This window comes from Adiantum capillus-veneris, chromosome 14, assembly GCF_014529385.1.
Source record: "Adiantum capillus-veneris isolate H3 chromosome 14, ASM1452938v2, whole genome shotgun sequence".
In the NCBI taxonomy this organism is placed as follows: domain Eukaryota; kingdom Viridiplantae; phylum Streptophyta; class Polypodiopsida; order Polypodiales; family Pteridaceae; genus Adiantum; species Adiantum capillus-veneris.
This window is the reverse complement of record NC_140944.1, coordinates 4,501,398-4,525,588: the sequence shown is the minus strand read 5'-3', so window position 1 is coordinate 4,525,588 and position 24,191 is coordinate 4,501,398. Positions and strand designations below refer to the sequence as shown.

Here is a 24,191-nt window from a genome sequence, read left to right as displayed (position 1 = left end):
GATCCAAGAAGCGTGTTGTCTTTAGAGAGTTCCGCCAGTTCGTCTTCCTCTAGTTCCAGAGAGGATGCGAAGAAGCAAAAAAAGCGTAGAAAAAGCAAGAAAAGTAAGAAAAGCAGATCCTTGAAAAAGTCTAGAAAGCACCGGAAGCAATCTAGCAGGTCAGAGGAGGAGATTTCGTCCTCTTCTGACAACTCCGACAGAGAAAAAGAGAAAGAAGACGAATGAAGGGGTTCAAGGATGGGGATCAAGCAGCCTAAGTTCTACATGTTTTTAGGCTATAGGACACCCATGGAACCGTTGAATTCATGTAGTAGTTTGATATCGCCTTTTCGGGAGGTCGTTTCTTAGAACGCTCCAAGGTACGAAGGGCGGCATCTTACTTGAAAGGAAACACAACCATAATGGTCTTCTCTGTTGTTGCACAGAGAAGCACCTAGAAAGTGATTGAAATTCAAAAGAGTTTTTACTTCAGCCTGGTTTTTTTTTGGTCCTGTTTGCTTTGTAGCTCGTAAGCCAAAACTGAGCGAGAGAGTAGCCCCAAGTTCATATTTAAAGGTCCTGAGGGCTCTCAAAAGCAGTTACATGAAAAGCTTCAAACTTAAAGGTACTTGGCTCCAAAAGCTGCCAGCACCCAACGCGGAAATCCGTACATTGCCATGTTAGTGGGGCTGTGAGTGCGTTTTGCGGAGAATCCGTGCGAAATGCCACGTCGGCAGTCATCGCAGTTTGCGGCGTCTGTACAGCTTGGCAGTAGGCGTCCCTTTTATTTCTTTGTCCCTTGGCCCCCCGACTGGTGCCCATAAGTTGGGACAAATTATGTCCTGTTAGTATGCCACGCCATTAAATTGTGACATACCCCCCTCTGCAAAACAATTGTAATCGCCCCCGATTACGCCTGCAAAAATAGACAGAAGCCATAAACCAGTTCAATAGACACTGACTCTAAGTACCGACGCACTAGATGACACAAATCTAGCACTTGCACGAAGATGACAGTTAGTGCACATTCAGATCATATTCAAATCAAATCACATAAAATCCATCCACATCTGAGACCATGATTACTGGCAACGTATTTAGCAATTGCATCTAGATCCACACCGAACCTCACTGATGTCGGATTAACTAATTTTTATTGCGATCATGCCTATAGACTTTGAAGACCGAAATGTTGCAGTCCAATCTTGCACTTAAACAAACTCACATGAGAGAGTACACATAAATCAGTTTCATTTTCGGGAATTTCCATTTACACATAAATGTTGCAGTCCAATCTTGCACTTAAACAAACTCACATGAGAGAGTACACATAAATCAGTTTCATTTTCGGGAATTTCCATTTCCAAATTCATTATTCATAAAGGCATACAACAGAATATTGTCAGCACATCAGTATCCGTGAAATCCAAAGGAAAATCAGTGACTTTATTCCATCTAGGTAATCTGTGATAAAGGAGCGAGTAACTCCCCTCTTATACAGTCCCTTCTGCACTAGATTTAACCGTGCTGATCTGCGGAATCTCTCGGAATAGATGCTGCTAGACCGAAAGCCTCAAGGTAAAGTTCCAATATATGAGTACTATCTGCTAAGTGCTTCTCCTCCATCCACTTCGCATCCCAATGCAGGATAGTTCTTGAATTTCACTAAGAACCGTGGAATCACTTTACCTTTCACTTTCCTTTCTTTGTGAGCGTGTATCTGATCTGGAACAAGTATCTCCTCGCTCTCTTCCACTTTTGGTTGCTCATCAGGCTCCCTGTCAACTGGCACCTGACCCTTAAAAGGTTTCAAGAGACTCACATGCAAAGCATTGTGAATCTTCCAAGTGTTTGGCAACTTGAGTCTGAAGGATACATCATTGAGCTTTTCTTGAATCTGGAAAGGGCCATAATACCTCATGCTGAGCTTTGGAAAACGTTGTTCCTTCCCCTTGTGTTTCTGTAGGCGTGCCTTCTCAAAGCATAAGAGCACCAATCACCTTCCTTCAATTGCAAGTCACGTCTATGTTTACTTGTTGCCTCCGTATCCCGTGCTTGAGACTTCTGTAAAGCCTTGTGAACCTTGGCAAAAGTAGTGTCCAAATCCCTCTCGTACTGATCTGTTTCAAAAATCTTGTCTTTGGTGCTTAGAAAAGGAGGAACCTTCTTAGCACCTTCGATTACCTCAAATGGCGCCTTTCTCGTCGAAGAGTGAACCGTGTTGTTGTAGGCAAATTCCACCAAAGGCAAGTACTTTTCCCATAGAAGTCTTCTAATCCGAAATGTAAGACTTCAATAAATCCAAAACCACTGAAATGGCTATCTCAGATTGACCTTTTCTTTGTGGGTGGAATGAGGATGAGAACTACAACCACGTGCCAATGTTCTCCCAGATTTCCCTCAAAACAAACTCGTGAATCTGGCATCTATGTCCGAGACTATCGACTTTGGCATGCGATGTAATCGAGAAATCTGTGAGATAAACAGTCTCGCCAAATGGTCAAGTTTGATCGTCTTCTTTAGCCGGAATAAAGTGAGCTTGCTTGCTAAATCTTTCAATGACTGTCCAAATGCCATCGTGCCCACTTTGGGTCTTGGGAAGATCAAAAATGAAATCCGTAGCAATGCTTTCCCAAGGGCGGGAGGGAATGGGTAAAGGGTGTAGAAGTCCAGGTGCATTATGCCTGCCAAACTTGACCTTTTGGCATACCAAACAACTGCGAACAAACTCGTCCACATCCTTTTTGAGCCTCGGCTAGTAAAAGTAACTTTCAACACCCTTCAAGGTGGTATCTATGCTGTGGTGGCCCGAAAAAGGTGGAAAATGGCTCTCTATCAAAACCTTTTCCCTCAAAGGCTGTGTAACACACAACATTGTTTTACGCATCAAGTAGCCGTCCCGTATGGAATAGCCTATAACTGTCTCCTTGCTCTGTGTCCGGCTAAAGATGTCTGCAAAGTCAAGATGTGTGGCGTATTGATCTACCATATCCTCGAAGCTTCGATGATGGATCGCGGAAATAGCCAGAACCAAGGGCTTCTGAGACAATGCATCTGCCACTAAGTTCCTTTGTCCCTGTATATGGACTATTTGGAAATGAAATTGTGACAGTATGTTAGCCCATGTCATCTGCTTTTCCGGAAGCTGCCTATATGACAAGAAGTAGCGTAAGGTGTGATGATCTGTAAAGACTGTAAAATCAGCTCCAAGTAAATAGTGTCGCCAGTGTGTAAGAGCATGGATAACTGCCAATAGCTCTTTCTCATAAATCTGTGCTACCATCTCCACACGTGAAAACATTTTGCTGGCCTTCTTGTATCAAAACATTTTTCCGTGCCTAGAGAGATTGGCCCCAAAGAATGGCGCCGCTTTTAGTATTTATTTCTATATTAATGCTTGAGCAAAGTTACAATGCCCGCGGGTCCTTTCTACCCCGGATTCATATTTAAAGGCCTTGAGGGCTCTGAAAACCAGTTACATGAAAAGATTCAAATTTAAACTTGGCCCCAAAAGCTCCCATCACCCAACGCAAAAAACCGTACACTGCCACCTCTGCGGCTGTCAGGGCGTTTTGCAGAGAGTCGTATATAATGCCACGTCAGCAGTCAGAGCAATTTGCGGCGTCCGTACAGGTGGGCAATAGACGTCCCTTTTATTTCTTTGTGTCCCTTGGCCCCCCTCGGGTGATACCCATAAGTTGGGACAACGTATGTCCGGTTAGTATGCCATGTCCTTGATTTGTGACAGTTGTGGACTAGATGATATGGCTAGATTGAATGATTGAAACATAGTGTTCAATGTGAATTAAGTGTGTGATTTTGTAAACTGCATGCTTTGTGAATGTTATGTCTTGTGGGGATGGTCAGGGGCATGGTTTGCTGGGAATGTGAAAAGGAAGGATATGAATCTGATAGTAAGGAGATTTAGTAAACCAAGACATCTGTGATAAGATCAGCGTGGTCGGGATGTGATTGCTAAATATTTTACAATGATCATGATTTGTATCTGAGACCCTCGACCAAATTGTGGTTTGATCAGTAACTAATGCGTGTGTAGAAGTGCTGGATTTGTGGAGTCTAGTGCATGGGTACATAGAGTCATGTCTATTGAAGAAAGTTTCAGTCTTTTGGCTGTTTTGCAGGCGTAATCGAGAGCGATTACAATTCTTTTAGGAAGGAAGAATGTCACAAGTTGGTGATGTGGCATGCCCAATTGGAAGGACTAGCCGAGACAGCAAGGGACTATAGCTAAAAACTCTAACCTAGCAGATTTGTGGTCAAAAGATCTGGCTGACAAGGCCTAAGGGGATAGGGTTTTAGAAGCCTAACCCCTACCAACTTGAAGAGCCCCGGCTGCGAGGCCTAATGTTGCTAAATTAGCTTTATCTAAAGAAAATATAAGTATATATGAATTATTGGATTTGTAAGTGAGAGGGTTTTTTCACTTGAGACATCAAGAAAAATAATTCTAAATGCCCTATTTGTACTGGAAGGACCCCCTCTATTCCTGCCTACTGCCAGAGGCTATAAAAGCGTCCTCTCTCTCTCTCAGGCACCAGAAAAGCCAGCGCTAAAAATCATCCCAGGCTACTGTAGATTTCAACCGCCACGATGACGCCGCCAATGACTCCTATACGGCTGCCCCAAGTGTACCAAGACCAAGTATTCGAGATCCATTGCAAAGAAGTGCCTACGGAGAGTGTTTTGATCGCGGCAAGATGCTGTTTTTCTTTGTTTTCAGTCGATAGACGTTGTAGATGGGACTGATTTACGAGGAGCAGCCCCGAGGACACACCTCTTCATTGTGTAGGATTGGAGGAGAGGGTTCTCTGCGTAGAGATCTCTTCCAAGGAATTGCTTATTTTGAGAACCGAATTGCGTTCCGATTTTCAAGACTTCACAGATAACGTTTTCATGTTTTGATCTGTGGGTGCTTGTTTGCAGAGGCACTTCCTTTTCTCGAGGGAGTAGGAGTAGAGGAAGGCATGAGCCTCTTGAGGAGAAAAGCGCTTTGAGGAACTAGAGCCAAATCAACCCTAGGATCTGAGAGTGGTAGACTCTCGAGTTGGGACCAGGGAGTTGAGATTCCCAAGGATGGACTTCGCATCCAAGAAAGAAGAGTTGATGCTAAGATCTCTACGGGAAGAGGACTTTGGAAATAGAGTCTGAAAAAGGGTTACAGGGATGTCATGCCCCGAGTCTGATAGGTGAGTTCCAGAGGCGAGAACCTTGGTTCTCGAGGATTGTGAGAAAGGAACGAAGGTTCCTAGGAATAGGGTTTTTTGCCTTGAGAATAGGAAGCTGAGGCTTCCGAGTGCCATTGAGTCTGATCTAGAACGAATGTGGTAATACGTTCGGTTCAAGTGCTTGTATAAAGACGGCAGGGGGACCAACCAATCTTCTGGTCCCAGTACTGTGTGGATCTTCTTTCTCTCTTTATCAATTGGCTTCAGTATTAAGTGATAAACTTATGTATCCAAGTATATTTGATGCCGTTTCTTAAATTGCACTAACGTGCTGAGGTGGCAGATTGTACGGATTTCTGCGTTTTGCGCTGGCTGTTTTGGCTGCTTTTGGCGCATGCTTTTGAGTGCTAGTTGTTTTTGGACCAGAGCTTTTGGTGCTTTGCTTTTGGGGCATCCCTTGTAATGTTTATAAGTACGCAAAGGACCAGTCTCTGGAGAGCATCTGGACGCGGAGTCCTAGAGAGAAATGGACCCTCGGGGAGTTTTATCTTTGTGAAGCAATAATAAAGAAATAACGGAAGGGGCACCCGTCTTTGGGGCTAGTGCATCATGGATCGCAACTCTGCTGTGCCTCGTCGACTCTCTCTCTCTCTCTCTCTCTCTCTCTCTCTCTTCAAGTTTAGTTACTTGCAGATTTTGTTCATGTGTTGCTATTGATTTCTCGCTTGGAGTGTCCAAGCCTGTAACACTTGGTTTAGACGGCATGCATCAGTTGAGGTCTCAAGAATTTGTGGGCACTGATAATTTTTTTTTTTGAGAAAAGAAAGTCTTTCCTTAAAAAAGTCTCCTCAAGGGCACAAACCCTAAGGTAAAATTACATCAAAGTAATACAACAGAGAGTCAACCATAAGCGGTATCACCGAAAGCTAAAAGTCCTAGGGGAATCTAAAGTACAATATTGCCTCAAATCAAGGCTAGGAATGGGGATTAAGCCTAAATGACCTCCTAGGCTTAGAGGTCTTCAAAGCCTTCTCCTCAGCAGACTTCTTAGGGCGATTTCTGCCAATGAAGGGATCTGCTGCTTGTGAGCTGAATTTATGCCTTCAGATCTGTTGCTGATCCAAATCAGTGCCTTGAGGATCAGGTGGTGGATCATACAGAGGTGTCGAAGAAGTATTTGAAGAGGGAAGAGAAACAAGAACTTTGCATGTATACAAGCTTTGAAGCCTTTGTCCTTTGAGCTCCGGGCATTGATAATTAAGTTGCTGCAAGATTGAAAGTGGTAAATTATTCACCTTTTTGTTGTTTGTTCATGACAAAAAGGAAGGTTGATTCAATAATAAATTTATAAATTATCGAATAGTGTGGACCCTTTGGAGCGAGAACTTTCTTAAATGCAAACTTTGCTGTTACAATGTGGTGATACTTGTCGTTTTTGGTGCCATGAAATTGGAGGGAAAGAAGTTCTGTTGGCTTATGTAGTACTAGTCACCCTGATTGAATTATTTTTCTTGGCACTTGCGCACTACCTTGGCGAACGGTTTATGAAAGTAACATGCAATTATATAGAGAACCTGCTTAAATGCAAACTTTGGTGTTACAATGTGGTGATACTTGCTGTTTTTGGTGCCATGAAAGAGGAGGGAAGTACTATTGGCTTATATAGTACTAGTCACCCTGATTGAATCACTTTTGTTGGCACTTGCGCACTACTTTGGCAAACGGTTTATGCAAGTAACATGCAATTAATCAATCTGTATGCCTCACATTTCTTCAAACATTCCTTGTTACGCGATATATGGTTTCATTTGTCCTTAACAATTTGGATTTTCTCATCTTTGTTCTAGTAAGTCTGTTTTTGTTGAATTGTGCCATCATATTTCTTTACTTGTTGAGAAATGATACTCATTGAAAAAAATCATGCAAAATGTTCGTTCTTTTTGCATCATAGTAAGTTTTTTTTCAATGAGTCACAACAAAAGACTCAGTAGTAAATTCAATAAAAGTGGGGAGCTTAAAAGCCCACTTATTGTTCATTTGTAACACACTAATGTGTTGTATAGATCTTTAGTCCTTTTGGTACTTTTGCTCTTACTTGACAAATGCTAACCTTTATCATGGCTGAGTATGCCCATCACCTCTGAAGGGTGATAAATACTTAGTTTGTTGGTTTTATAGAGTACGTTTAAATCATGAATGAATTAGCATGATAAAGGTGATAATTTTATTCTTTTTATTTGTATAATTAAGGTCGCATAATGTCAAGTTTTGAACTTTGTATTACTTTGGTTATGTTTGCCTCTTCTAGGTAGGTTCGTAGTAGCGTTCAATTCTATTATATAGCTTACATTAGGATATAACAATTTGTTCTTTTAGAAGAAGTCGTATGGAGTTTGATTTCTAGAATTAAGACTTTCTGATGTCTTATCCTTGTTAGTTTAAAGCTGAGTACTTTTAGTCAAGTAAGCTTCTTTAACTTATTATTTCTTATTCCTTTTCTAAAAGGTAGTCAAGTAAGCTTCTTTAACTTATTTTTCTTATGCCTTTTCTGAAGCATTTTTAAGTGAATAATGGTTTATGTTCATCTAGTTTTGTTTAGTAACAAATAAAGTGATTTACTTTTTCCTTTTTCTTTTTTCTTGTATTTCTTGCTTTTGTATTTTTGTGAGCATTTATCCTCTCTTATAATTCGTAAGTTCAAACTATTTTGAACTTATGAAGGTATACATAGGTTTAAGAATATTTGTGGTATGTGCAGGAAATGGAGGAGGGTGGTGTGGATGGAGCTTTAATTGTCCAACCAATAAATCATAAGTTTGACCACTCTTATTTATCACGGTAAGCAATCTTGGGCCCCATGAAAATCAGCTTACATAGGAGAGGCTTTCTAAGGGCCAGTTGGCTATCATTTTAAACTACTTGTAGGTATTATAATCCTTCCAACTTTATGAAGTTTATACTGTAAGTAATGTTGGTTTTGGCCATTGATTGATATTGAAAAGTGTCAGCTTTTGCTTTAGAGGCTTTATATAAGTACTCGCATGACTTTTAAGATCTATATCTTCCAAACCTCGAACCAACTTAGGTCTCCAAAGGCCATCAGTTAACCTAGAATTTAAAGTCTCCCTGCTGCAATTGTGTGGAAACCCTCTGTGTTTAACATGCTTATGTCTTTGTGTGTACTTGGTTTAGTGTTCTACAAATGCACCCAGAAAAATTTATTGGATGCTGCCTTGCTAATCCTTCAGACGAGGGCGAGGGTGTTGGTGAAATGGAACGCCTAGTAACAAAGGTGATGGGTGAATTGATTTTTAGCTTCAAGTGTATAAAATATAGAAAGGCTAACAAAGCATGTTCTGCTGTTTGAAGTAGCTACTTCAGTACCAACCCATACCCTTTGAATTCTGTCGAAGATGGGTAAAGGTGTTGTAGTCTATATTTGTCAATTGTTACAATGTTACTAAGCTCTGAAGCGTTCGTGCATGCAGAATGTAACTCCTTTGTATGATATGCTCTGGTGTGCACAAACTTCTGGTTAAAATTCTGTGCACTTGTGCACAGCATGTGAATCACCAAAAACTACTTGCAATGCTTTGGAATTCTCCACACAGACCTCTTAGATGACGCTTCCAATATTTTCTGTGCATACGTTCCACCTAGTATATAAAACGTGTGTGGGCATCATGTAAGTCATGCTCCCTTGTCCTGGTGAAGGCCAGCAAAAAGCTCTCCAGGAATATACCTGAACTTTGTCTCCACTCTTTGAAGTTCATATAGAATCAACTGTATAGTCTTACAAGTTCATTGATAATTTGTAGGAAACCTGAAAGTATGGCAGCTGACGCTCAAAGAAAAAACATTGGAGCCAGCCTGCGGTGAAATTTAAAAGCATGATGTGTTTTCCTTCAAAAAGACAAAATGATCTTTTTTGGAATGTATAAGCCTACAGGTGGCCTTTGAAACTCTGCAATAAAACTTGAAGTCTCGCTGAGAGTAGCGCATATGCACACGATAGCAGCCTCTCTAGTCAGGAGGGGATGATGCTCAGCTAAATTATTGATAATGGTTCTTTTAGTTTCTGAGACAGCAAGATCGCATAGGAGTCACAAATTGGGAGGACTTATTAAGATCCAAAATCAGTGCTCCTCTTGTTCAAAAGCTCAGAGTGCAAGACTGGACCCTCTAAGCTGTTAAACCCTTAAAAAGGATTCTGTGAAGTACAGAACTTTGTTCACAGAAGGCAGATAAAAATGATCTCAAAAACTATAACAGAACCATCAACTGGCTGTGAACTATCATAATGATGCACTAATTATTGATTTACACAGTAATAACATGCTCATTACCAAGAACGACCTTTAAGTACAAGATATGCAAAAGTATATTCTTGCTATGGCTACTGTCACATGGGTTCCACTCAACCACATACGGGAATGGAGAACATGTTGAGAAAATTCACTATTGTTCTACTGATTACAGGTAGTAGGAAGGAAACTCCCAGATTATAGTCTAAGCAATGCTCAAGCTATACGTTGATAAATTCTCAAGCTAGACGCTAAAGAAATTGAATGTGTCATAATAACTAATATTTAATTCTCCTAAATGATTTTCTCATGTTAAACTGATCATTTAATATGGGGAAGTGCCAGGGGAGAAAAAGCTAGAATATTGGTTAAGCTGGTAGACCCCGTCCACAGTAGGGATCCAAAGGAGGGAAAATAGGGATCCAAAGGGGGGGCCATTTGCAAAAGAGAAAGGTTCAACAATGGGCTTAAAAGACCCTAAGGTTCAGCCCATTAAGACTTCCAAAATGCTAAGGTTCCAAAATTCAAAGGGTGTGTTCAAAGGTCAAAAGACTAGGAAATTGGATGCTTTGTGTGTGTCCCAAAAAGTCTTTCACAAGCCCTACAAAGGAGGGGGCGAGCCCAAGAAGTAGGGGATGAGAGAGAAACACACACACACACACACACACACACACACACACACACACTCACAAGGGGAAAGAGGGACGCATGTCAGCTCCCTAGGCCAGATGCCTACAAGGTGTACTCAAATCCTATTGGATGGCCTTGGAGGTGGACCAATGAGAATTAGGCTAGAGTAAATCTAGTTTAATTAATTTAAAAACACTTAATAAAAGAACCAATAGGAATTAAGCTCTCTAGAAGACTATTGGACAGTCTCCCAAGGGGTCCAATGAGCATTCAGCAGCCCAATGGCTTGCCTGATTCCTATTGGCCAGGAGACAAAGGGGTCCAATGAGAGTTTAATTGCATTTATTAATTACTTAAAGCTCTCACAAAAGGGGAAAGGGGGACACATGTCAGAAGGCTATCACTTATGCTCCTAAAATCCTATTGGCTAAGCCTGGGGAGGTCCAATGAGGTGCTAGCAAGAGCAATTAGCTAGAGGGGTCGACCAAGAGAGAGAGGGGGCTGATTTTTCAAGGGAATTATCCACACACACACACACTCACACAAGCTCATGTGTAGAGTAAGAAGACTCTCTCTCTCTTCTCAAGCTTTAATGGAAAGCTTATCACCTACTCCAAGCTTGTGAGAAGGGAGGCCTACACCAACAACTCTTGTCTTTGTGATGCAAACCCAACCAAGAGCCAAGCTTCAATGCATGCTCATCACCTCTACCATGCTAATTGCTAAGCTAAGCTATGCTAATATGAGTGACTATGGGAGGAGATGTACATCTTTCTCATAAGACTACTCCTCCTTCCTCTAAATCTACTCTCATACCCCGCTAGCTCTCACCATCTTCGAAGGTGTGTGAGGTCTTGGGTTTGAGACCGTGAGGGAATTGATGTTGTGTTTGATAAGTGTTTTGCTTAGTGCTTGAAGTTTCCATCTTCATTGCACTAGTTAGTATTGAAGGAAGGCAAAGAATTGTATTGTAAAATGTCTCTCTTGATGGGAGAAACCATAATATAAAGCCTTTTGGAGGGGGGACCGGCTCCATGCAAATCCGGTCCTCAACTATTGTCAATTGCTTAATTTCTCTCTTTTGAAGTATTGTTCATGCTATCTAACTAGGTGTTATGCTTTTTGTTGCTCTCTCCACCCAAGCACTCTTGTTATTCTCATTAGGAATCTATTCTAATGAAATGCTCACTATGTTCATGCTATTTTCCGCTACACACAAGTTACTAGGCCATTAAATGTTACAGAATGGAAAGTCTTCTTCAGGAGATTGGAGGGCATGCCCAAAGAATCGTTTAATCATACTCCAAAAAGATGCAGACAGCATAGAGGATGCAAAATGATTCTCAAAGTTGTAACAGGTTTGTGACAACCCCCAACAATGAGCAAGCCACCATCCCATATGGAAGGAAAAGAGGTGATGAACACAAATGTAAGTAAGGGCTACCACCTCCCATATGGAAGAAAAAGAGGTGATGAGCACAAATGTATGCCAGATCCAGACACAAAATAACTTTGTAGGAGAATTGCTGTTTGTTCAGCAAGCCTTATATCAGGATTCTTTCTCCCCAATGGGGAGAGGCTGTTAGAGACATAGGATGAATATGAGCCCCTACCACAAAGCCCTTTCGATTGGACTAGAGCTTTCTGCTACTTGTACAGTTGGTGAAACGACATGTATCTATTTGGTCTGGGCGAGGGTCTTGTGGTTATTGTGATGTTACGTGGTCTCCATTGAGAGTTTTAGCCGCATCTTTTAAAGATTGGGAGTGGTCTTGGTGTGATTTCAAGTGAGGGTAAGGCCCCATCCAATGGAGATCAGACCCCCACCATCAGAGTTATGTTTCACCTCCCTCTCGTGAAGATCCTTCTCGCTTTCAAGTGAGGGTAAGGCCCCATCCAATGGAGGTTAGACCCCCACCATTAGAGTTATGTTTCACCTCCCTCTCGTGAAGAACCTTCTTGCTTTCTCTCTCGTGACTATCCATGGAAATCTCGCTTGGCAGAGGGTTTTCTTTATTGGGCTTCCTGGACAGTGCTTTGCTTTTCGGAGACCATGTCGTATGCAACTACATGCACACATAAGATAGTGCATGAGTAGAGACAGCAGATAAAGGTGAGGAAAGGTATGATGCTCCAAATAGGTCTTCTTCTTGATCCAAATTTGTCTTCTTCGATGACTTTATTGGAGGATTTCTGGTTGGTCTATAAGGACGTTTGGTCTATAAGGTCTTCAACTATTGGTACTTTTGGAAGTATCAGAACAGATGTTGAAAGAGCTAGAAGAAGAGAGGCCAAGCAAAAAAAGACGTAGACGATAGGGTAAGTCAAAGTTGCCTTAGCACAATATGGAAAGAACAGCTCAAGATAACACTCACACCTGTGCAAATTAGCCTCTCAACCCCCTAGAAACATGCTCAAGTCATCAGCAAACTCATCGTCCAAGAGCTCATCTCCTCGAATAGGTGACTATAGTATGTATGCGCAATCCGACCTCTTGTGAAGTCAAGAATCTACTCATCGCCTCACCATAGAAAAGGAACAGGAAGGGGGCAAGAGGGCAGCCCGGACGTACTGACTATGTAAACATGAAACTTTCCCCTCTTCCCGGTGCCAACAGCACTTGGCTGTGCCCACACCTGTAGAGAGCTGACACCCCTCTAATCCATGCATCTGAAAAGCCCATCTGGTGCATATTACCCTCAAGGAAGTCCCAATTAACTCTGTGGTAAGCCGAGAAGGAGCACCAGAAGATCCTCTCCCCGGACACAAGTGAGAGCAGCCGCCTCCTCTCAAAAGGTGAAAATGTTGTCAGGGTTGCTACATCCCTTGACAAAGCTTGTCTGTGTCTCATGTATGATGCTCTCAAGTAGCGGCTGAATTCTCAAGCTCAGGGCCTTCGCTAGAGTTTTGTAGGCGGAGTTGAGAATGGTGATGGGCCATCACTGCCGAATCTGGTCCAAAGAGTCCCCCTCCAAGGGGATAAGAGACTTTGCTAGAATTTTCAAGCTCATAACCTTTGCTAGAATTTTGTAGGCAGAGTTGAGAATGGTGATGGGCCTCCATTGCTGAATCTGATCCATAGAGCTCCCTCTGTGGGGATAAGAGCCTTTGCTAGAATTTTCAAGCTCGAAGCCTTTGCTAGGCAGAGCTGAGAATGGTGATGGGCCTCCATTGCTGATTGTGATCCATAGAGCTCCCCTCTGTGGGGATAAGATAAATCGAACCCTCACTCATGCTATCTGACATCTTCCCAGTCAGTCGAATGTGCCGGTATGCTTTACATAATTCAAGACACGGAACCTCCCAATACTCCAAGAAGAAACTAGGGGTCAAACCATCCTCCCTTGGGAAGTGACTTCTAGGGAGTGCCGTGAGATCCTCCTGAAGCTCCTCTGGTTGGAGTGGGCTCTCAAGCCTCTAGTGCATCTCCTCAGTGACTAAGCAAGAAATCTCTGCCCACACGTGCTCTCTGCATGCATCTCGGCGTTGTGACTGTGGCTCGGCTGAAAGTAACTCGTGGAATAAGTCGGTAGCAAGTCCACGCATATCATCGGGTTGTGTAGCAACATACCCATCTGTCCTCCTCTACTGGCTAACACTGGTATGCGTATGACGGGGACCCACCTCTCAAAAAACTCACCAGTGACTGTCTCCCACCTGGGCCCATTGAGATGCATGACGAGGGAAGGCAAACTGGTGGCGCCACATCTCAATGATGATCAGCTCGTGCCGAAGCTTGCTGCTGTGCTCTTGCATCCAAGGGCTACCTGGCTAACGCTCCTGCATGTGTTGTAAGAAAGCAATGCCCTATTGGAGCCGCTTCGCCTCCTCTCAGCCCTCAGCCAAGCGGGCTGCCAACTCTTGAATGCCTCCCGGCACAAAAGCAGTTTACCACAATGGCTTGCTGCCATGAGTCGGCAATAGTCATACATACACCTCCCTAAATGCCTCCAGGCCCAAAAGTAGCTTACCAAAATGTCTCATAATGGCCACGCAAGATTTGTCCAGAACATCGAATATGGCTCTCACAAAGGTGATGCTCCTGAAGCGTAAGGATATCTATCATGCCACCCACAAAGCATCTCTGAAGCTCTTGTCTTTGTCGACCCCTCGGGCATAAAAACTGGGGTCCACCAAGCCCCTGCACAATCCATGAGACAGTCCTCATGGGGTCAGTGAGAGAGAATTGCTGCTGCTGCAGCCGTCAACCTCCCAATCTTCGAGGCCAGCTTGATACAGAGTAATATGCGTCTGAGCGACCCCGAGATAGGCGTACGTGAAGTGTCTGTCCGACCCATGCCCAAGATGAGCATGCAGTCCGAAGAGCTACATCCTCTATCTAGGTATCCTCATGTACATATACATAGCAATGTGCTTTTTGGGTGTCTGCAAAAAAGTGTACCGCAATGTGTGTACAACGTGTCGCATCAGGTGGTGTCATAGAGAACTTGGCCAATGGCCATAGGGTCTATATCAAGTCTGTCACTTCCAAGTCCCCTATGTGATGAGAGAACTTAAGAGCCTGGATGTGGAGCCAATCTAGCACTGTATGCATAGTCCATTCTTTGTGATCCCTGCTACATAGCGGGAAAGAGAAACCAACCACAATGTCTATGGCCTTTGCACCTTTGGCTGCTAGAAATAGAACATGTACTTTGAAACAAGTTGCGTGGAGGTCAGGCGATGGGTCACCAAGAAAGCGTGTAAAGTCATAGTCAAAGAAGTTCTTTAGTCAGTGGATGTCAAAGCTGGTCAGCCCACGAGGGACTGACGCAAAAGGAGAAGCCTGCACGAAAAGTGGCGTCCTCAAGAAGGGCTATCTCTCCCTCGCCATTCGGCTCGTGGATAAAGCAATGCCAAGAGATCTCTGAGCTATTGAGGATTGCTTTGTCCCTTGAGCCAGCAGTGGGGTATGAAACGGGCCCGGAGGTGAGGCTGAGAGGCTAGTGGTGGAGATGGTGGCAGAGCGGCAAAGTTGGCAGGGCAGGGGGGGGGGGATTAGCGGCGGCGAGGCTGAGGTGGACGGAGACTCCTTTGGCACATCCTGCTGTAGAGGGTCAAAACGGTTCTCTGCAGGAGCCCATTGTTGCTGCCTTGTCGTAGTTCAGCCACCAGGGGGAGGGGGGACCTATATGGCGAGCCTGTCCCGGATGACGACAGCCATGCACGTGCTGCCAACCATCAACTCCATCTCTAGAGAAGTGCCATCTTGAACTTTGGGTCTTTGCCTGGTGTGTCTGGCCAACCTTGGGAGACTGAGCCTGTGATGCTAGTCGGGTCCTCCTACCATGAGAGGCCTATCTGTCTACATATAAAGCATTGGTTCGGGAGTCCCGGATACTCCATGCTCTGGTGGATACATCCACCACTCACCCTAGGCAGAAGGACTATATAACTGGCTTGTACAGCGTAGAGGGCAGTACTATTTCAATTACTTGTTTACTTACACAGAGCAAAAGAGAACACAGTTGCGTCCAGCGACTAGAATGTCACTGCGCACACGAGACCGACACCCTGTAGGCCCCAAAATTGGTGCCCCTTTTGGTATTTCTTTATTCAATTAACAATTGACGATCCGTAACCTGCTGAGAGATGAAAACGTAGGTTTTTGACCTGATTTCGGCAGCATAACAGCGCCTGAACCCTTGTAGGTCAAAAAAACCTGTCTAGTACGGATTCCCTTGCAATTTAGAAGCTTTCTAATGAGCTGTAACAGAATTTCAGCGTGCTGTAATTCTTTGTTTTTCTTTTGTTGGGTGCCCAAAACCCTGTACTCGCATCCCAAGGCTTTCACGGAGCTCCCCTGGTATTCCCTTGCAGTTTAGGTGCGAAACCCTGTAGAAAAACATAGCAGGCTGTAATTCTCTGTTTCGGATCGTTTTTAGCGGAGGGAACATGCCTACGCGTGTCCCAAGGGCTCCTGCACGTAATGGAAAATCTCCCTTGTGAATTGTACGAGTTTTCATGCGAGAAAAGTCTCCAAACTCGCAATCTTTCGCGATGGAACTGTGCATACCTGTGGGGGATTAGCAGTTAGCTAATCTGGTTCCTGTTTAGAAGGCTCTTGCCTTGGCAAACGTGCATAAACCCTCAGAACTGTACATATTCATTTGAGTAGCCCAACTAGTGGGGCATTACCATATGTGCCAAAGGGGAGAGAGAGATGCACGAGAGCAAATCATCGTGCTACATGAGACAAAGGAGAAGGCAAGCTTTCCATTCAAGCTGTCAACCTGCACCAACTACTCACACACACACACACACACACACACACACACACACTATAATTGCACTTATGAAGTTCAAATCAGCCCCAAGGCTCATTTGGGCGCCTCCTCTTGCTGAGGTGTCCTACAGGTTGCTCTCCTTCTGCCAATGGTCCAGTTTGCCCCTCTGAGTTAATTCCCTAGTTCCGACTCACTTATAAAGATGTAAATGACTTTCCGAGTGGGCCAGATTTCATTTGGCGCACACAGGCTTCCATACTCATCAGAATTCAGTGCTAATTGGCCCGACCAGTCCCAGACTGACCGACTTAGGTTCTCCACGGGAGAAACCTGTTCGGCCGTAGCCGTTTTACACTGGCCATGCAATGTCCACTGGCACCTTTTCAAGGGTTTCGGGGAAAACAAGTAAAAATAAAAGAAATAAAAATATGTAGTACATATTTAGAGAAGGGAACAGGAAAAATACACCTCCTTTGACAGATTACCTTCAAGAGAGTGGGTGTCTTGGACCAAAACACATATTGTAGGTATACTTGTTGCCTTGGCAATGATTGAAGCTGCCGTGCGAGGGGTCTCCAAGACTCTACCAATCTTAGATAAAAGCGGGAGGTACTCTCTCAAGTTGGGAAGCACACCAAAATGGACAAATATGCTTCTTCGACAAGAACATCAGAAGATGGGTCGAAACCATGGTGCAATTGTAGAAAATGAGCCTTGGCTGCTCGGATGGCCAGCAGGCTCATCGAACTTGTGCAACAGGCATTGCACCAAACTCAACGGCTGAACTGACTTGCACCTTGGAGAGGTCGTTGCCAATCCAAAAGCCTCAAGGTAAAGCTCTAACAAGTCGTCGTCCTCTATCCACTTGGCATCAAGAGCAGGGCACCCTTGAACTTAACCAAGTACGTCCGGACCAACTTTCCCTTCACTTTCCTTTACTTATGTTGTAATCGACGAGCACCACGTGCCAACTGAAAAGAACAGACTTTAGCATGCCAAACACAACTGAACATAGAGAGATACAAAAGGCCAAAATGACCTATGAGACCAACAAGTTACAAATTGGTGAATTTGATACAATGTCTATGTGTTTGAAGTAAGACTAAATAACTAAACCGCGTGTTGGAGAGAGAGAGAGAAATGAAATGAAATGATATATTAACGCCTACAGAAGGCCAAAGTGACCTATGAGACCAAAAAAGCTACAAGTGGTGAATCTAGTACAATCTTTAAGCACAACTAATAAAGTGGGGGGGGGGGAGGGGGTTGGGGGAGTTATGAGAGATGATACAATGGCACAATGGGTGGGCTGATACAATGGGTGATATAAAGGTGGTACAAAGCTAGTAGCGGTAGGCGGATCCGGGGAGGGGGGCGGGGCGGGAAGAGGAAATCTCTCATCGGTCAGTGGCGAATCTCGTCAATATCCACCATAAACAGTACTCTTACTCGACGCCTCGCATGTTGAGGTAGGGGGATCCGGATCCTCTGCTGGAGCCTCCTCCGATACTGTGAAGCTCCCTATGGTCGTGGGTGTCTGGATATCCCTAGCTCAATCGCCCGATCAATCAACATCCCTCTGGTGTGGGTGTGAAATGAGGCTGAGCTCTGCTGTGGTCAGCACTCCTCTGGCTGCTCACTATCTGCACGTGTAAAGAAATCTGTGATTTGCCTCTGAGAGTGGCTCTCCCTTGATGTCCTCAACAAACTCTCCTTGTGTTGCGCAGCTCGAGTAAAAACAGGCCTAGGTATCTCTGGTCTAGGTATCTCATGTCTCTAGAAAGTGGTTTGAAATATGAGAGCTCTCCCTTTTGAAGATTCTCGTGGGCCATCACTCTTCTTGCCCACTCTCCATGCTTTTGGGTGTGAAGGCTTGTCCACCCCCATCATGGATGTGAGGCTTGTGACCTCTTTTTCCACATTGTTTATGTCCTTGAGGCCGGTTACCCTCACATGTAGAGCCCACATCCTCCTTCTTTGTTCCTCTTCGAGGGTCATGTTAATAAGAGTGGGTGTACAAGGAGCTTCCTTACCTTTCCCTTTCTTGGCAACCTCAATCCATTTTTCGGCCTCCTCTATTTTCTTTTGTGTTGTGGAGATGACCGCGGCCCATGACTTCTTCTCCTCAGCTTCCTTGATAACCTGTATTTCTTCTCTCATGGTATTCAATTCTTCCATCATGGATGGCTGAATTTCACCTTCTTCGAGCCGCCCACTTTTTGCTTGTAGATTTCGGTTGATGGAATCTTGGATGACCACTTTCTCCTCGAGTGAAGCGATCCTCCTACACATACCAGCTCTTTCTTTAGTCCATCTTTGAAGAATAGTGCTCCTCTCCTTCCTCCACTCTTCCACTTCGTTTCTCCATTCTCTCATTTCCTTCTCTAGTGCAATCCTCTTCCCTGTCAGCATGAAAGAGGCTTTGTGGGCGGCCGACGAAGGATGCGTCTTCTTACACGTGGGGGAAGCCGTTGGCACTTCTCCGATGCTTCCCATGAGTGAGTGAGAGAGAGAAGAAGAAGAAGAAGAAAAGGGGAGAGAGAGAGAGAGAGAGAGAGAGAGAGAGAGAGAACAAGAAATGCTTGTGAAACCTTAAAAAACAGCAAAACACAGATTTGAAACCCTAAAAAATAGAAAGAAACACTGACAAAACCCTTAAAAACAGTGACAACCCTAAAAAACAGCAAAAAACAGTTTCGAAACCCTAAAAACAGCAAAGAAATAGTGACAAAACCCTAAAAACAGTGAGAGATCCATGAGAGAGAGAGAGACTCTACATAAACTTGTTGAGAGAGAGAGAGAAATGAAATGAAATGAAATGTTATATTAACGTCTTCAAAAGGCCAAAATGACCTATGAGACCAATCAGTTACAAAATAGTGAATCTAATACCATGTCTGGGTACAAAAGAACTAGAAAAGAACTAGAAGTGGAACAAAATACTACTACTACTACTACAATCTAAAACTACGTGGGTGTAGCAGCTGATACAATAGGTACCCGGTAAACTGGATGTAACAGTGTGTGAAACAAAGATGGAAGAAATGGTGAGGATCCATCCTCATCTGCACTCTGGATGTCGAGAGAGTATGGCTCGAATCTTCTGTTGTAGTCTCCGTCGATGCTGTGTAGCTCCTCTCCTCAGTCGCGGTCGTCTGTATCTCTGTAGCTCCAATGCTCGGTCGATGAGAGTGCCAGTAGTGGTCGAATGAGTGTGGGACGAGCTCTGCAGTGGTGGCTGCTCCTCTGGCTGTCCCATATCTAGTGAAAAGAAATCTGTAATGTGTCTCTGGGACTGCCTCTCTCTAGCTCTCCCCAGTAAAGTGTCTCTATACCTGTGTAACTCAAGTAGATATAGTCCAAGACATCTCTGATCCTCATAACTCATGACCCTAGATAGAGGACCAAAACCCTCTCTGAATAAGCAGTGGAAACGCCCCCGTATCTCATAGAACACTGTGCAATGACATATGTAGTGCAACTCTGTCTCTGGCTCTCTCTGGCATAATCGGCATATCCTGCTGTCTGCTGGTATCCCTCTGAATCTACCGGTCTCAATCTCGAGCTGATGTGAGGATGTGCGTATCTGACCAATGGCACAACGCAAACCATGAGACATATGTGTGTCCATGTAGCTGGGTCGAATCACAAACCCATCTCCTGTGAGGTGGAGAAGATGCTCTCTATAGAAAGCCATCTTTGTGCTCAACTCCTGAGGCGGCTCTATCCATGTCCTCCTGGTGTCGAGCTGGATCAGGTCCTGACGAATGAGTCTAGTGATCTCCACCCGTGTAAGAGACAGCGAGGGTGCCTGAAGAGAATACTGGAAAGGGGGCAACCTGTCCATGGTGAAGCCATGCGTCTGAAACCATGAAGTCATCTGTGCATACCAGCATGAAGTGTCCCCCTGTAGAGCTAACTGTCTGGAAGACTCAAGGGCCAATCTAGCATATCTGTCTCTAGTAGTATCCCATAGGCTGTGCACAAAGGACACTGATCTGGTAAGCGCCTCAATCTCCATGGGGGGGGCAGCTAGCTCTGCTCGAATGATCGCGTGAGGTACGGAGGCCTTGGCTCTAATCAATCGGGAGATCATAGATACCAAGGGCCTCTCCATACCTCTCCAACCATCCTGGCCTACAGAAGGTCCCCATACCTGTACCCCATACATCATAGCTGAGGCTACTAAAGTATCAAAGAGCCATAACTTTGTCCGAGGTTCCTGGAACTGAACCTGCGAACACATCCTCTCCAAGCCTCCCAAGGCCGCATAAGCTCTGGTTAGTCTAGTCTTTGCTGCTCTCCCCAAAGAAAACCTCGGCCCAGTGAAGACTATCCCAAGGTAAGTGTATGCATCTGTATACTCCACAATCTCTTGACCATACGTGAAGGTCGGTGCCGATCTCCTGATCCACTGCGGTGTGGTGTTAAACACCATGACCTTGGTTTTACCAAGGTTTACAGACAATCCACTATCCTCTGCAAAACTGTGTAATGCATCCAACTGTCGCTGCATACCCTCTGGTGAGTCAGAGATCAAGACAATATCATCAGCATATAACAACAATGGGATCCACGTCCCTGCCAGCTGGGCACCTCTATCACCCTCTCTGTCAATGTAATCAGACACCTCATCAACATACATACCAAATAGAGTAGGAGACAATGGGCAACCCTGTTTCACCCCGATAGTGGAGTGAACTAAGTCAGATATCCCCTCTGGGGTGCGTACATGTCCCATCACTGATCTGTATAAAGCCATAATCCCCCAAATCAACACTGTGGGCACCCCCATCTCCTGCAGTCTGCGCATCAGTCGAGCTCTCGGTACCATGTCAAATGCTTTGCGGAAATCCACAAAGCTACAATAAATCCGTCTCCCATGTGACCTGCCCTCCTCAATGATAGCTCTGAGTGTCAGAATATGGTCAAGAGTGGAGAAACCCCTCCTGAAACCTGCCTGTCCCTTTGCCCGTACACCCTCACCCTCTGCCCAGTTACTCAACTGCTGCTCAATAATGGATGCATACAATCGTGCCAGTGTGTGTCCAACCATAATAGTGCGGTAATTTCCAGGCTCTGTAGGATCACCTGCCTTGAATATAGGCACAATAGTAGACAACCTCCAAGTCTCAGGTAATCCCTCACACATGGCACGATTGAACAACACTGCAAGAACCTCCATCAGCATATCCCTAGCATGTATAAAGTGCTCCGCTACTAGACCGTCATGATCGTAAGCCCTCCTGGTCCTCATCCTGTCAATGGCTCTCTTTACCATCTCAGTGGTAAAGAAGGTGCTCGTAGGTGGACATGGCTCTGTAGGATCTGGAAGGGGATCCTGCCCAGGAACCGTATATAACGATGTCGCATACTGGCCCCACACATCAGGAGAAGTAATCACTGGGGGAGGGGAGTGCTCATGGAAGAGGTCGCCATGCCTCGCCTGAGTCTCTACTCAAGAACAACTGATACAAGTCTCGCTCCATCTGGGCCAGGTAAGCTCGTTTCTTCTTTCGCACAAGGCGCCGGAAAGCAATCCGCGACTGTCTGTAGGTGATGACTCCTAAATGAAGATCCCTCTGAAGCTGGGCTCTCATCTCTCTGCACTCCTCATCATACCAACTATTCTGGGGCATGCTCCCAGAATGTCGCCTCCGATCCGGTTGAGTGTGTGGATATGCCTCTGATGCTGCATCATGTAGTGTCTCAGTCAATAAAGTAGTGCACTCCTCTACTGAGAGGCCTGGAGCAACTGTGCATAGACGATCCCAGATCGCCTCTGTATAAACCGAGTCGGTCTCTGGTGTAAATGTATAACGGGTGTGTGACCTGCCTCCTGATTTCTGGGCTGTACTAAACTGAAAAGATACGGACAGTGTCAAGAGAGCATGATCCACTGCTACGCCCACTGGTCTGGCTCCCACCGTGAAATCCTGAATACAAGGAATAAAGCTCGGCTGTGTCATAACATAGTCCACTGTACTGGCCCCATGTCTGTGTGGAAAGCATGTGAAGCCTGCTGCTCCAGGAAACCGCTGTAAGCCATTAAGTATGGCTAGCCCATGTGTAGTCGTCATCTCCGTGAGGTATCTCCCATACTCAGTCTGCTCTCTGTCATGTGAGCATCTGTCAAACCCCAGCTCACCCACATCCAACTCTCTAAGCATCTCATCTGAGGTGTCGTAGAAGACTGTCTGACAGTTGCCCGTTCGAGCATTGAAGTCTCCTAGGAGGATGATATCACCATCCCTAGAAAACTCCCATATATCATCATCTAGAATTGAGAAAGGCGACTGCCCTCTGGATACAGCATATACTGACGTACTGGGGGGGAAGTAACATATAGCAATATATAGAAATCGACCTGTGTCAGCTCTCAGCCTCACCCACATGTATCTAGCCTGATCATCTCTCCGTACAATATGTAGTAGTGGCTGTAGCTCCTCCCTAAACAACACCGCTACTCCTCCTGAACCTCTACTCCCATGCTCAGATCTCGTGACTGTTCTGTGGGCTGTCTCCCATTTGTATCCCACCACATGTGGCAACAGTTGGCCAGGGGCCTGGTGAGTCTCTGAAAAGAAAACAATGTCCTTGTCTCTGAAACTGTCCTCAAAGGCACCAACATCCAACCTCATAGACCCATTACAATTCCAAGTCGCCATCCTCAATGTGGTCCCATAGGTCTCGCACCGTCATGTAGAGCGCCGCTCTACAATCACCACCCGACCATCTCTGTAAAAGGCCATCTTCCCCTTCTCCCTTGCCGCTTGAATCTCGGGCATTACTTCTCTCATATGCGCAAGTTGTGAGAGAGTGAGGTCATCGCCTAAGAAAATACCTGTCTTCTTGAGAGTAGGTCTCTTCCTCAAGAATTCCTTCTTCTCTTCCAATGAAGGGAAGCGTAGTATGAGAGCTCTTTCCTTTGAAGATTCTCCGGGGCCCTCACTCTTCTTGCCCACTCTCCATGCCTTTGTGTGTGAAGGCTTCTCCACCCCCATCATTGATGTGAGGCTTGTGACCTCTTTTTCCACATTGTTTATGTCCTTGAGGCCGGTTACCCTCACATGTAGAGCCCGCACCCTCCTTCTTTGTTCCTCTTCGAGGGTCATGTTGATAAGAGTGGGTGTACAAGGAGCTTCCTTACCTTTCCCTTTCTTGGCAACCTCAATCCATTTTTCGGCCTCCTCTACTTTCTTTTGCGTTTCGGATATGACCGCGGCCCATGACTTCTTCTCCTCATTGATGTTGTCAATTTCTTCCCTCAAAGAGGGCTGAAATTCCCCCTCTTCAAGCCCATTTTTTGACCGTGTTTCCAACACTTCTTTGTGGAGGTCCAAAATGCTATTCTCCAACGTGGTGATCTTGTTGAGAAGATGATCCTTCTCGTCCTTCCACCTCTTCTCCTTTTCTTCATTTTCTCGGAGGAAAACGGTCTTCGCGTTCCTCCAATCTTCCATCTCTTTTCTCCATGCTTTCATTTCCAATTCAATGATGGAAATTCGTTTGGAGTGAAGCATATATTTGAGTTTGCTTGTTGCCATAGGTGAGGTTGGGGATGACATGAGAGAGAGAGAGAGAGAGAGAGAGAGAGAGAGAGAGAGAGAGAGAAGAAGAAGAAGAAGAAGAAGAAGAAGAAGAAGAAGAAGAAGAGTATTTTAACATCGTGGGAAAGTATCCCAAGAGACCTTGTACATCTATCCGAAGAGGAAAGTTGAATTCAAGACCTGTTATGAGAGAGAGAGAGAGAGAGAGAGAGAGAGAGAGAGAGAGAGAGAGAGAGAGAGAGAGAGAGAGAAATGAAATGAAATGAAATGTTATATTAACGTCTTCAAAAGGCCAAAATGACCTATGAGACCAAT

General features: G+C 44.8%; 1 protein-coding gene across 7 annotated transcripts in view; it reads left to right on the top strand.

The window, feature by feature from the left end:
* LOC147441824 (catalytic/ hydrolase) overlaps nucleotides 1–24,191 on the top strand; it is a 200,580-nt gene that overhangs the window by 83,148 nt on the left and 93,241 nt on the right. For all 7 annotated transcript variants that reach the window (XR_015190155.1, XR_015190154.1, XM_086528216.1 and 4 more), the window contains 2 exons: nucleotides 7,924–8,003; nucleotides 8,358–8,457. Coding sequence is in view for 5 of the 7 variants with exons in the window: in XM_086528216.1 (XP_086384342.1) it covers nucleotides 7,924–8,003; nucleotides 8,358–8,457 (180 nt within the window). In the remaining 2 variants the exon portion in view is untranslated. The remainder of the gene's footprint in view (nucleotides 1–7,923; nucleotides 8,004–8,357; nucleotides 8,458–24,191) is intronic.